We start from the raw sequence: 14,668 nt of genomic DNA on the forward strand, positions 1-14,668 counted from the left end.
GGATCCAGGATTTTTCTAAATCATGGGCAGTAAAAGAGGGCCAGAATTTACACAGGGGGGCAATCATAACATCCCTGCACCATTCCTGATTCGGTAAGGTGAACATTTAAGTCATTCCTTGTTTACTGTTATAATATAATAGTAATGTTCTACAAGTTAAACAGAAAATTATCATTGAATGTAAAATAAAACCTCTATGTCATGGGAAACATTGCAACTGTGGCCCCTGATTTAGAAAAATCCTACTTTTGCCTTAGTCTACTTGATGCCTCAGTTAGGGGAAACAGTAAGGATTTTATTTTGAAAGACGTGACCGGATGCTCTCTGATCTCACTGTGTGTGACTTGAGACGGTCCCTGAGCCTGAGGTGCTGCAAGGAGAGAGAGAGAGAGAGGCTCCTCACTGCGGATGACGCTATAGGATGGACTTATTTATTTATTTACACATCAATGCATTTGTCTGGATGTGGCCTGGATGTGATGCTTTCAAACACGTGCGTCATTATGGTGTGTCGCGCGCCTCCATCACGCACAACCCGCAGCATCACCTCATGGCCAAACCCCGCGTGCGGGGCTGTTGTTTCACGCTGTTATGAAATGATCCCCCCCCCTCTATACCTCCCCTATCCTCCCTCCTCCATTTTCCTCGCTCCCTATCCGGGGTGAGTGCGCGCGCGCGTGTCGATGGCTGTAGTTGGCTCTTAGGATCAAGTGCCATCCATTGTTCTTCTCTCCTCTAAGCCACTTGCGCTCTCTCTCTCTCACACACACACACACGCGCGCGCGCGCACACACACACACCTTGGCTGCAGTGGATGTGTCAGAACCATAAACACACCCCATCCTTATTATAATCATATATATCCAACAAGGGCGTGCGTAATGCCATGCGCCTGCGCTCCGTGGCCCCCTCCTCTCTCCCTCCTCCCCATCCTCCCCTGTGTTGTGTCTCAGGTGAGGTTGCATTGTGGGAAAAACCACCAGCACCGTGCGTAAAGCAGTGACTGGTTAGACGCAGAGCAGAGGTGCGCATAGGCTCCACATGTGCACGTCACCCGAGGTTGTTCTTATACTGGCCAGACAAACATCCAGTCACCCTGTGGTTAACAACACTTCATCATCCGTTTTATAATACCTGTGTGTTTTTCAAGCCAGCCTGCAGCCATGGTCTGTTATATAAAGACTAATAAAATATTGTGGTATTTGTATTGCCATGTATTTTATTGGCATTATTTTACACCTTTAACTTCTTTGAAAAAAAAGTCATATAAATGTGTCCTTTTTATTTCCTTTGCCTCTTTTATTCTGCTCCTTTTAATCTATTTTGCTTTAAAAAGTACCTTTACATTCAGTTTTTAAATGTATTTTAGATTTTGTCTCTGTATTGTCCCCGTGTACAGCACCTTGAATCTACCCCTCTGTACGAAATGTGCTTTACCTAATAATAAGAATAATACATTTTATTTGTATGGCACTTAATGCTCAAAGTCACTTTACAGGATTACAGAGAACAGAAAGCAGCTCAAAAGGGAATAACTATAAATATAAAATACACATCATCGTCACACATTTCAATATACAGTAAGCTACACGTCATAATCAAACATGAGAAGCATATTGGAACACACACTGTAGGTGGCAGCAGAGATTTAAGCTGCCTGGTGCTGATTTTACATACAGTATATCATGATTACTATGTTCACCATCTAAGGTGAGCTGCTAAGATGCATACCAGCACATACCAGAAGTTCTGCAGATCATCAACCAAATGACGGATTAAGAGGAAAAGTCAGGGGATCATCAAAGTTATTATCCCACATCAGCAGCTGCCCACCAGTGTTGGTATTTATTTAGATATGATCACATTTTACACCCAAACATTTTCAAATGATGACAAAACACACGCAACACTCTTTATTCGGTTTGAGGGTTTGTGTCTAATTTTGGGTGCACAGAATTGAGTTAACATTTGGTCACGTGGTCTTTTGAGTTGTTGCTAACGCTTACCTTTTTGTTTGTCTTACTGGGCTCCCCTGATAATAAAGGACTGACACCTGGCAAAGAGTGCCCTTTTGAAGACAGCCCCACAGGAAGTGGAAGAGGCCATCAGAGACTGAAGAGGGGGAGGGGACTTTGATTTAAGATTTCTCAAATCCTTTCTTTGTTGATAGGTTTCTTTTGATATATTGTATTCATGTTTGCACATCTTAAGCTTGTGTTTGTCTAGGACTAGTCCATGTCTTTATAAGCTCCCTGTCATTTGTGAGGAGGTCAGTTTTGGTTATGTTTACCTTTTGTGCTTTATTCTTTCATCACATGTGCAAAGTTTGTAGCAAAATCCACACAACCAATAACAGCCCATCGAAAGCAGCAAAACTATTTAACTCAGGTTTCTGTGTTTTTAAATTTTAATGAATTAAATATTAGGGTAATGTGTTATTTCATCTTTCAATATAAACACAGTGATCATCAAACTGTATAGACTGTAAACAATATTGGAATAGCCTAGTATATTATAGATTAAACAGAATTGTAAATTGAACCGCAATGAACATTTTATTGCAATCAATATGTTAATTAATACATAAATACAGAAGAAATACAAAAAAGGTCATAACACACATACAGACTCAACATCTTCCTATAAAGCTACTGAAGCTGCTACATGGAATACAATTTCCAATAGAACTATAAATATATCGTGTACGAAGCAGATTTATCCCATAAACCATCATCTGGAAAACCAAAATCAGAATAATACAATAATACAAAGTTAAAAAAGCCCACATTAAAAAATATTTCAATCTATTTCCTGGTAGCTGGAGATAACAGATTTTAGCAGCTCCATTAAGTCACATACAAGAAGAGGAACAATTATTTCTTCTTCTCATTTTCCTCATGCAGATGATCAGTTCTACAACTGCGGTGATCATAGGTTTATACTCTCAGGGGTGAGGACGTCGGCGAGCCAACAGCTTTGTGACCCCCCTCATTAATCCTCACCGCCATCGTCACGTTTAATGAAGCCGCCCCAACCTCACGCTGCTGTTTCCTGTTTCCCTCTCAGAGATCTGAGCAGGTCTGTCGTCACTGTGCTAGACGTGAAAACAGAACTGATGATCTTTTACATTCATTTGACTGCACATAAGGGTCTCATCACCAAAATTGAAATCATGGCTGCATTTCAAACCACCATTTTACCACTAGAGGGCCCCCTAGTGGACACAAATGAGCTGTGGAACCGTGCTGCTCACCCTCTATGGTGATATAGTTAAACGCAAAGTAGATAAAACTGATAAGTAATATCATAGACTGTACATAAAGATGGACAACGTGATGGCTCCCAAAAGTGAAGCCAAAGCATCTTGATCATCCCCTGGTGGCTGGCTGTAATATAGGTCATCAATTTCTTGGATTGAAATATTGCATATACCATAAATAAATTACTAGTAGCAGCGGAATATGTTAGAATGTATTTTCAACAAGGTAAAACAAAGAAAAGAGTTAAAATAATATACTTTCCTCTTGGTAAATCAGGATGAATGTCACATGCAGCCAGTTCGCAGGCTGTGTGGTTAACTTTGGCACTGTCATATATATTTTTAATATTGCAGCTTCAGCCACATTTTCTCCTTTCCATGAAGTGGTGAGGAAGTGTTTACTCCACCTCTTTTTAAAATAACAAGTCAAAGTTTAGAGTGTTGAGTCAGTATTTGTCTGAAAGGGATGACGTCCACTTTTGATTTAAACAAAATTCAAAACTAAGAAAAAGTTTCCACTGCTGGATTTGAGCCCGGTCACTTCGCAAGCTTCTCGTTCACTGAACAAAGCGTTGCCTGTTGTCAAGGAGAGATGGAGAATGTAGCAGCTGCAGGAAATTAGTTTAACAAATATATGAGTCTCCTTTGTGCAGTTGACTGTGTTCTATGGGAAACGACTTTTTATTGTTTTTTTATTGATTATCTGATTTTGAGCATTACACAGCTTATGGAAACTGTTGTCGTCTATGACTCTGATCAATCTGAGAAAACGACAGTGATAGTGTTTTCATCAGGGTTAATCTCAGTTTGAGCTTCAGTGATATCAGAAAGCTTGTGTTATAAATGGGGGTATAGGGTTTAATAAACACGGTTTATATTCTCAGACAATGAAAGTCCAATTAAACATTCTACAGGTTGCATTATGGGAAATGCCAGACATGCCATTGTTGGAACTTAATCTGAACTTCTGAACTAAATATCCAAATATTTTGACCTCTGCTTTTAAAATGTTGCCTTTTTTGGGTCTGTCAGTTGTATAAATATGTGAGAGTCTCCCTTTAAGCAGAGGAAAGAGATGATTATGAGCAACAGCTCAGACATAGGTTCATTTTCTGATGCCAGTTACCATTAATAACCACCAACTGGATGTCAGATGTGAAAATCTGTCTATAAAAGCTTGCATTTTACAGTCGTTGCTTTAAACAGTCAGTTCTATTGGTAGAAAGCTGAAACCCAAATCATCAGATTTCAATTAAATAGCTGAAAACATGTAAATTAGAAAATTAGAAATAGGGACGCTGGTCCTCCATCGCCTTGTGACATGTAGTGTTATTGATCACTAGTTCCACTTAGGATCCAATCATCGATCTCCAGCAGCTCAGAAAGAGAAAGGTCACTTGAGGGATCGCCCGGCAGCGGCTGCGAGGGCGGAGGCTGACAGACAAGTGCGTCGGAGCTGCTGCTGCTGTTCAGAGGACTCGGGATGGTGAGGAGGGAGAGCAGAGACTCTTGATTGGGTGTTTGTTGTCTGTAACCAAAGGAGGCAGCGGCAAAAGGCAGTTCCAAGTTTGCCTGAGGCGACTGAACAGCAGGATCCTGAAGAGTTGGTGGTAGCAGCGGACTTGAGCCGTTTGGATTTCCACTGTGCTGACCCAGAGGAAGCTGGGGCACATTCATGGGACAAGCTTGGAATACTGGACCTCCAGTTTCTACTGCCAAATGTTGGTAAGGGGGCACCACAGAGGTTTGTTTTATTAAAAAAGCATCCAATGTGCCCGAATTAAGAGGAAAACACGCATTTGCAGGCACTGAGGAGGTTCCGTGGATGATGTCTCGCCCAGATTGAGGCTGAGCAGCTGCGGTGAGGATGCTGGAGGTAATAGAGGTTGAAAGGAGGCTGGTGCAAAGAGGCGTAACCCCTGTCGGACTTGTGGTGTTTGGAGGCTCTTTTCTGAACAAAGAGTGACGATCTGGGACGGAATAAGGAAGAGTTGCAGGGCCAGAGTAGGAGGGGAGGACGAGTTTGGCAGACAAGCGAGAAGACAAGGAGAATGTTTGAGGAGAAGCTGAGGATGAGAGATGGGCTTGAAGACCCAGGCTGGAGGAGACCAAAGGGGGAGTAGCCAGAATGGAGCTCGGAGCCTGGGGAGCGAATCTCGGAGGAGGGCCTGAGGTGCTCTGACAGCCACCTGAGTGGGACGCGGAGACGTGTTTTCTCGAGGTGGACGCAGAGGCTCTGAGGCAGCAGTAAGGCTCATGACGTGCCAGAGCTTTTGTGTAGCGTTGGAGGTTTTTTTGCAATCCGGCGATCTCATTTTGAAGGGAGGAGTTTGATTGCTCGAGATGCTGAAGCTCCTTAGGATGAGACAAGAACATGAGGAGGAGAAAAGAGGACAAACAGTTAAAGTCAAGTTGAGTCAGGTATATTTTTAGCATACCTCAGAGTGGACCTCATCGGCCATAAAAATGGATTCATGACATACATGAAAAGACAAATAACAAATGCAATCACATCCCTCCCACGTAATATTACAGCAGGCTGTAATAAAACACTAAAGCCTGGAAACACTAATGACACGCTTCTTAAAGCGTCTTCTGGAGGGCTGCAATAGAAAGTACAACAGCCATAAAGCGGATGATGCCTGGCTTAAGTCTGAACCTCAAAGGAGAACTGAAATGTTGCTCTCAAGTGACGGCACTGCCAGTTCAGCATGAGGGGAGAGGGTGTGGGTGGTATAGTGAGCAGGAAGGGTGATTCCCTGGTGAACTGGCAGTGCCGTCACTTCAGAGCAACATTTGTTGCTTTCGCTTGTGCACAAAAATGAACCCTGTTTTCATATCATATAACAAATTGAAACCAAACTTACTGGAAAGATTAACACTTGAACATATTTAATAAGAACTACCTAAAATGACAGAAACCATCTTTGAGAAAAGTTGATCTGACTTTGTAGTTTGGTCCATGGAGGAGGTGGGGTTTAAAATGTTATATATTTAAAAATAAAAGCACTGACAAGTTACCCCTTATGTCCCCTTGAAGGTCAAGGAGCCAAGTAGCAGTATATATACGTATATCTATATGTACATGTGTATGTATGCTGGCCGTTTAAACCATGCACTCCTGACACTCTCTAATGTTTATAAATCAAACTTGCAGCAGCTATGATTCTCAAACCTAACCTGCAGGTCACACAGCAGAAATGATCAGAGAAGAAGAAATAGAAAGTGAATGATTGTAGAAACTACTGTATTAAACAACTTCAAATGTACAAGAGATATTCAACATCCTGCCCACATTGGATGGATTTTTGGGTCAGTTGTTGAGGATAAGACTCCAGACATATAATAGGTTTATGTAAAGGTGACCTATGACAATATCTTCAATATCTATGACAATATACTAATTATGAATTTGTAGTTTTGAATGTGTTTCGAATGAACTTTGATACAAAATTTAATGAAATTCAGTTTTTAAAAAGTTATTAAACTGATTCAAATAAAATCCATTTGTGAAAAACAATTGTGTGCCTGGGGGCAAAAGGCAAGTAATGTAAAGTAACATAAATCATTCAACTTTAAGGTGTGTGTGTGTGTGTGTGTGTGTGTGTGTGTGTGTGTGTGTGTGTGTGTGTGTGTGTGTGTGTGTGTAGAGGGTAGATATGGAAAAGGGAGGGCCAGAGTGAAAGTCCTTCTCTTAAGGCCGGCTATTTACAAGAAACGGCTGTGAGCATGCTGACTGATTACACAAGACAAACACACACTCTGGTGACACAAGCCTGTGTGATTTTGACTGAAAGGACGATAGTGTCACCAGGTGATGGTGTAAGGACGGAACGAAAGAGAAACGTTTCGAACCTCGTGAAGTTCGTCAGCTCTCTCCGTTTGCTTTCGGCGGGTCTTCCTGGCCGCGTTTCTGTTCTTCTCTCGTCTTTTCCCCCCTGTGTGTCCCACCTGTTGTCCGTCTCCTTCTCTCTCCTGTAAAGATTCATGCACACACAGGAGAACACAGTCATTACAGTAATGACACTTACTGTGTGTGTCAGTGCATACTTCTCTTCTGGTTTGCCCGGTTGCCTTTTAAAGAGCACGTCTATTCTGTAAAGTTTCATGGTTCATAAGGTCACGAGACAAACTAATCACATGTCATGGTTTTCGCTCAGTTCAAGCAGGTCAATAAAGAAAAAGCAGACCTGGACATGGATGGAGAGGAACTTGATCCAATAGACGTGAAAATATTTCTTTTCTGACAGCTTTTCTCTTAAAATGTAATAATCTAAAGGAGACTGCATCTAAACATGTCTTCCATTACTTATGTGTTTTTATTTCTTGAAGTGGGCGTGGGTTCTGGATCTAAAGCAGAACCACAAGCACAGATAATTTTCTCGGAATCAAAACTTCTGTTAACAAGAAACTTACAGTAAATGCATTAAAACTCTTTAGGAACAAGAGCTTTGTCATCAAACTGTAAGTGCATCTCCTGCAAAACAACTACAACTGTGTTCAATGCTACTGTACATGAGGAATAAATAAATTAGATGCATGAATTAGCACTTTTTCTTTACCCATATGAGAGGACGGGTGCAAAGCAGCAAGCCTTAACAAAATGACCCGACTTCACAAGACAACTGGTGCTACCTTTTCTAACAGTCACAGTATTATAAGGTGAGGTTAGTATTTCTAAATCTGAAATAATCATAGTAGTGTAAGGACCTATTTTTTTGTCACGTCTCTCATTTTAGTCCACTTTTATGTGATGGTTTGTAAATTGTCCTTGTGGGAAATACACAACTACTGGTATTTATGATGCACAATGGTGGGTTATATCGATTTGAGAGGGAGATTATAACTATGCCTTTAATTATATAATGTTTTAAATGCAATATTTTGTTGTTACCTTATTACTTAAATGACCTTGCATACAGTTTTTTTGGAATGACTCATACTCTATCTAACCCTAACCCTTCATAAATAAGAAATGCGTGGATCAGAGATGAAATGTATATCACAAAGAGGATCAAATGGTTACTTTAGTTAAATTATCAACTTTTTTGACATGAATATCCACGAACGGTTAGGAACAGTGGCTATGACGGGATGTCACCTGATTGGAGTCTATTGGTTAATTGACTGATCGATGAAGAGAAGACAGAGGACTCACCGATCCAGCCGTGTTGCTGTTGCTCTCCTCAGCTGACAGGGAGCAAGGGCTGTTGGGTCCGTCCCTGGTGTCCATGAGTGACGGGGACATCTCTCATCCCCCCCCCCCACGTCCCACACGCAGCTGCCTTTTGGACGGGCGGATGGCTGCTCTTACACCGATAGCTTCAATCTCGATCTACATCCAGCCCGGTTTACCCGCGCGTCATGATGGCAATTACGCACAGCCTGCGCGTCTTGCTGCAGCTTGGACCGACTTTTGAATGAGTGAGAACGAAAGTTGAAGTCTAGGATATACTAAACTTGTAATGTCGGCGGCCGGTCTAGTTCCTGGTGGATGCTTGGTGACTCTGTAAATGTGTTCAGCCTGAAGAGCAGCTGCTGTCCCTTGTGCGCTCAGAGGCTTTTTGTGCTCAGGAGGTTTGGCATCTGACGCAACACGACGCTGCGTCTGCTTTCAGTTTCTCTTTATGTGAAATTGGCCATTGCAAGTTAAGGGTGGCGAGGGGTTGTGTTGCATTCAAGTGCGGCTTGTTACTTTCACTTTTGAAGCTTGTGACGCTACACTGAAGCAGCAATTTAAGTGGCTACGAGTTTTTTTAAATCCTGATTTTCGAAACGTGATGTATAAGCAAGTTCAATTGCATCTAATAGCCCCATGTTCCAATTATGAATGTGTGGTTAACTACAGTACAAATCATAACTGATTATTTTCGACTGCACTTGGAGGCATCGAGATAAATACATGGGAAAAAAAGTTGATGTGTGACAGGAAGAGCTCGGAACTAATGACCATATTAGGAGCACAGCTGTGCCCGCCTCCACGTGCAGGGAATTCCTGAATTGCTTTTGCCGGGAAATCACTGCCCCCGTGTCCAGTCACCAGCTTTAAAGGGTTTGCAAGAGAAATGATTTAAGCTGCATTCATTATTTGACAGTGTGCATGACTCCATATGTGATCAGCAATGTAAAAAAACAAACACGAAGATAACCTGCTGTGTTGCTGTGGAACAAGTTTTCTGGCACGAGTGAGAGTCAAATATTTAAAGAAATAATTTTCCAAATGTCTTTGATGATTGTTTTCATCGGTTATCATTGGGTAAATGATTTTCTGCTGACATTCCCTCTACACCGGGAATTAGTTGCTTCTACCTAAAGATACAGAGCTATACAGGGTTCCTAACCAAATGTCCAAACAAAATTAAACTCTCCTTGTTCTGGGCAGTTTAATATACTTAATCTGGGGGCTTAGCAATATGACCAAAAAATTATATCATGATAAAAAAAATTCATGTCAGTCAATATTGATAATTATCCAGATGAATGTCACATTATCTTTTCTTTCAAATTTAAAGTCTGACTTGTGCTCGCAGGTCTTTCTGGTGAGTTCCTGGAGTCTTCTTTTGAGAATCTGTGTTTATCTGTGGAACTGATGTTCATTGGTCACAGGTTCAATCGTGAACTTTCCTCTCAGGCTGCAACACTGACGGATGTAAAGCTTTAATTAATGCTGAATATACAGTGTGGATAGAAATTAACGTTTTACTTTTATTTTTTTAACCTTTTCAGGTGAAGTTAAAGGTTCGACTAATGATCTGATGAATATTGCGTTCCTTAGAAATAGCAGGGTTTTTTGCCTATCATCAGACTGAAAAAACTTTATCATCTTTCATAAGGTGATGACAAAACACTGACACAGTAAAAATCACAGAATGTAAATAAAGATGGACGAAATGACAGCTTCCAAAAGTGAAGCCTAATCATCTTGATCGCCCCCTGGTGGCTTGCTGCAGTATAGGCCTTAAACCCTGCCTCCTCCATGGAAGCAAATGGGACATGGACCAAACTAAAATATCAAAGTAGACGGTAAATAAATGTTTGTCAAAGATGATTTCTGTCATTTTAGTTAGTTCTTATCTCACTGATGTTCGTTCAAGTGTTTCTGATTGGTTTGGTTTTTATTCTTTATTTGATAATAATAGCTTGAATCTATAAAGCACCTTTCAAGAGAACCATGTGTCCGTGGGGACAAGAGAGTAAAGAAAACTATTTGAGCTTCCTGTCTCTCTGGGAATGGCTTTGCTGCAACTTAGCAACGGTGTTTCCCATATCCTAGCAACAGTGGACTTTTTCAAACATAACTTTATTAACCAATGATGCAGGAAAGGTGACATAAACGGTCAGTTTACTTATGTTTATTTTAATTCAGTAATATGTAAACATTGTAATAATATAATATATCAAATTCCTTCTTTAGGGTAAGGGTCCTATACAAGTCCCCCTACTTCTCTGTCTTAGTACTTTAACTTATAATGGAGTATTTTTACTTTACTGTCTTGGTACTTTTACTTATTATTGAGTATTTCTACTTCACTGTCTTAGTACTTTTACTTGTAATGGAATATTACTTTACTGTCTTGGTACTTTTACTTCAGTGAATGATTCGAATTCTTCTTCCACCACTGGTTAAGTTTATTTTGTTGCTTATACTTTAGTACTTATTTAACAAGTACTTGTAACAGAGTATTTCTACTGTGCAGTATTAGTACTTTAGTTTCCTCGTCGTCCTCCAGTCCAGCAGGGGTCACTGTTGGGTCTGAACTCGGTGTCTTTGTTTACTTGCCGCTGGGTCTCTTTGCTCGCTCCGAGACTCAAAGTGCGCAGAAAGGAGGAACATGTGCGCCGTGCAGCTGCTGCGGGTGTCGGTACATGAGCGGATCAGCGCTGCCGCTGAAGACTTTCTGCTGCAGGTGGAGAAAGGTGAAGAAACGGCTCAAGTCCCGGCGCTGAGAGCGATGCTCACCGAGCGGCTAACGGCGGCGGCGGAGGAGATCCTCGCGGTGTTTGAGGAAACCGTGGTGGAGTACGAAGACAGAGTGGAGCGGTCAGAGCGGGAGATCTGCCGCCAGAGGAGGCTGCGGATGCCGTGATGAAGCCCGAAGTCCGGCTGCACAGAGCAGGTCAGTCCCTGGAGGAGCCGCTCACAGGCTAACGTTAGCTAGCATCAGCTCGAGCAGCGGAGTTAATACACTTCCTGTCTCTGTCGGCTGCACCCGGCTGCTCCACCTCTCACCTGAGTAATGAGGATTTGATGCTGTTGTGAACAAGTCTGTGCAGAAAACCTCCTGCTGTGTTGTTCATGTCTGAAACAGAAACTCTGGACACATTTCTCTGGATTCTCTTGTCTGAAAGCAGCTTAACCAACTAACTAACTTCCCCTCGCCCTGTTCTCCTCTGTTAGTGACCTTATTGGTTTATTTGGCCTCAAAATAAAAACCTTTGTTTTATGCTGCTTCTTTTACGAGCTGCGTCGTAACACCAACTGTAAATGACCGCAACATCTCTGCTTCCTGAATGTGATCGTTCAAAAATCACAACAGTCGACATTAAACGACACAACACAAGTTTTTCAAAACACTTCAGGAGACTCTGAAATGATAAACGTGTGTATTTGTGTTTCAGTGTGTCCTGCAGACGTCCAGCAACTGATGGTGAATAAAGAAGAGGCTCCCCCTGAACAGCAGCAGTGGAGCCCCCTTGTGGACCAGGAGGACCCAGAGCCCCCCCACATTAAAGAGGAACAGGAGGAACCGTGGACCAATCAGGATGGACAGCAGCTTCAAGGACTGGAGGAGGCTGATATCAAGTTCACATTGACTCCTGTCGCTGTGAAGAGTGAAGAAGATGAAGAGAAACTTAAATCGTCAAAGCTTCATCCGAGTGAGACGAAGGAGAACAGAGCGGACTGTGGAGGACCAGAACCACCCAGGAACACAGGTCCCGATGGACGTTTACAACCAGGTCCTGAGGACAAGACTGAAGACTCTTCTGAGACTGAAGACAGTGAGGATGATTGGATGGCGACCAGGGAACCTCAGTCTGGTTTAAATACAAGAAATAACAAACAGCCTCTAAGTGATATGGGATGTAAGACAGATAAGAAATCGTTTAGTTGCTCGGAGTGTGGTAAAAGATTGAGCAGTAAGTCCGATTTAACGACACATTTGAGGATTCATACAGGAGAGAAACCGTTTAGTTGCTCTGAGTGTGGTAAAAGATTTAACCAACAGGGCAATCTAAATAAACATATGAGGCATCATACAGGAGAGAAACCGTTTAGTTGCTCTGAGTGTGGTAAAAGATTTAGAGCAAAGAGCCAGCTGAATACACATAAGATAAGTCATACAGGAGAGAAAACATTCAGTTGCTCTGAGTGTGGTAAAAGATTTAAGATTCAGTCCTATTGTACGAGACATGTGAGGATTCATAAAGGAGAGAAATGATTCAGTTGCAACGTTTGCAACCAATGATTTATTAGGATTTATCAGCAGATATTCATATTATACATATTTATAGTTCACTGTTGTAAATAGACAACACTTTTTATGTCCCTAGAACCAGGTTCAGCAACCTAAGGCACTGGCACGCGGCGCCATAATCATTGGCACACAGGCGATTTCTTATTAAAGAAATGTTTAAAGGTTTTGCTGTCACGCAGCCTGTATTATTTAGCTTGATTGATGTTAACACCTCCCAGCCACTAGGTGCCAGTAATGCGCCATAGGCTGGATGCCAATCGCCATTAAATAATAAGAAGCCTCCCAGCCGGCGCTGCTCGCATTTTCCCACATGAATCTCTGAAGTGCAGCTGTTCAGGTGTATTGGTGATGGCATGCCCGCTAGCTAAAAAAACGAAGACTCGGGCATTTCAGCCCTCATGGGCAGAAGACTACCGCTTTGTTTTTCATAAGGACCGTGCTGTGTGCACGTTATGTTTTGAAAATGTTGTTTGCCGAACGTCCAGTGCTCAGCGCCACTTTGAGACAAAGCACGAAAGAAGTTTCAAGGATCAGGCAGACAAGGGAGAATCAATCAAATGTGCAGTGTCCAGGTATGAGAAGCAAACTCTCTCAAAGTCTTTGCCACTGCCAAAAACCATGTGACTGAAGCAAGCTTTCGCAATTCTGAATATGAGTGTGGTTGGTGGGGTTAATGACAAACTTATTACAATCATAATGAGATAAACATGTTTCTTTATATATATAGCCAATATGGATGGAATAAAATGACATGTCTGTTGGAAATATTAATGTGGTTCAGTAATAAAACTTAATATAAAAAAATGTTGATATGGCACACTAATTAACAAGAACATTTCACATTGTTCTTATCGTCAAAAAGGTTGCCGACCCCTGCCCTAGAAAATATAACTCATTGAATAACACGAAAGATTTGTTGATATTTCTTGTTTCTACTGATTTGTTTTATGCCTAATATAATAAATACCTATACATAATTTATCTATTTCTCATAATGTCCATGTCATTTTAAGGTTAAATGTGTTCCTTGCACAGTATGTATGTGTGTTCTTTCATATGAATTAAATATGTTTGTTTTAAAACAATGGTTTCTTGGTTCGTGAGATTCAGGGACAGTGTGTGTTCTCCTTTATGTATTGAATGTGTTTACAAGAATAAAAGTCTAATAAAAAGATAATGGAGTCGTCGCCCTCCTCCTCTTTGTTTCTGTATGAACCCGAGGCTGCACTGGTTACAGTTGAATTGTCTCATCACGAGACAAATTAATCTGCTTCTCACAGTCAGACATGTTTGTTTACGTTTGACGTTAAGTCGGAACTGGGAAATTTCAGGTCAGAATATCTGACATACGAGTCGTCTGGAACGCAGGATTACACACTTGTGTTTGTACTGGGATGGTTCGGTTCCGTCGGTCAATCTGTTTGATACTGGACTCAGTAGATCACAGATCTATATAAGCTATATCAGCTGATCAGTCATCATGGGACCGAAAAAATCTCCTTCCATTCACATGCATCCATCTCACAGCATTACGCACGAGTGTCACCGCAGTATATATATATTAAGAGCAATCGGACCGATTACTTCAAACATCAGTGGATCCTAACCTCCGCTCTGGGACATAATTTGGAAATAGAAGTTCAAAAGTGAATAGTTTTTCAGTTTTTTTGTGAGTGATCTCCTGTGCACTCTGTGCGACATACACTCGTCCTTGATGATACACGGATATCAAAAACTATTAATGACTCTGCTCTGTAACTTCCCTGTTTTATGGAATCTGAATGTAATTTGCTGTGTTGTTTTATATCTTTTGCAATTGATGTTTTGTATAAAGCTGTTGGTTTTACTGGTAATGATGAAGTGGATCAATAATCTGCTTCAGTTTACCACCTCATATTTGCATCACCACTTTCCCGACTCCAAAATGTTCGTA

General features: G+C 41.4%; 2 protein-coding genes across 2 annotated transcripts; one reads left to right on the plus strand and one right to left on the minus strand.

The window, feature by feature from the left end:
* Positions 1–2,536: 2,536 nt before the first annotated feature.
* Positions 2,537–10,182, minus strand: batf2 (basic leucine zipper ATF-like transcription factor 2). The gene is made up of 3 exons (XM_035149713.2): positions 8,418–10,182; positions 7,115–7,234; positions 2,537–5,614 (listed from the first exon to the last, which is right to left on the minus strand). The coding sequence occupies exons 1-3, from the start codon at positions 8,505–8,507 to the stop codon at positions 4,589–4,591; spliced, it is 1,236 nt and encodes a 411-aa protein (XP_035005604.1). The 5' UTR covers positions 8,508–10,182; the 3' UTR covers positions 2,537–4,588.
* A 400-nt stretch (positions 10,183–10,582) lies between these two features.
* On the plus strand, positions 10,583–13,356 carry LOC118102998 (gastrula zinc finger protein XlCGF57.1). Its single transcript, XM_047338710.1, has 2 exons — positions 10,583–11,376; positions 11,879–13,356. The coding sequence occupies exons 1-2, from the start codon at positions 11,346–11,348 to the stop codon at positions 12,697–12,699; spliced, it is 852 nt and encodes a 283-aa protein (XP_047194666.1). The 5' UTR covers positions 10,583–11,345; the 3' UTR covers positions 12,700–13,356.
* The last annotated feature ends 1,312 nt before the right edge of the window (positions 13,357–14,668 follow it).

The sequence above is a fragment of the Hippoglossus stenolepis genome, chromosome 23 (genome assembly GCF_022539355.2).
Source record: "Hippoglossus stenolepis isolate QCI-W04-F060 chromosome 23, HSTE1.2, whole genome shotgun sequence".
Lineage (NCBI taxonomy): Eukaryota > Metazoa > Chordata > Actinopteri > Pleuronectiformes > Pleuronectidae > Hippoglossus > Hippoglossus stenolepis.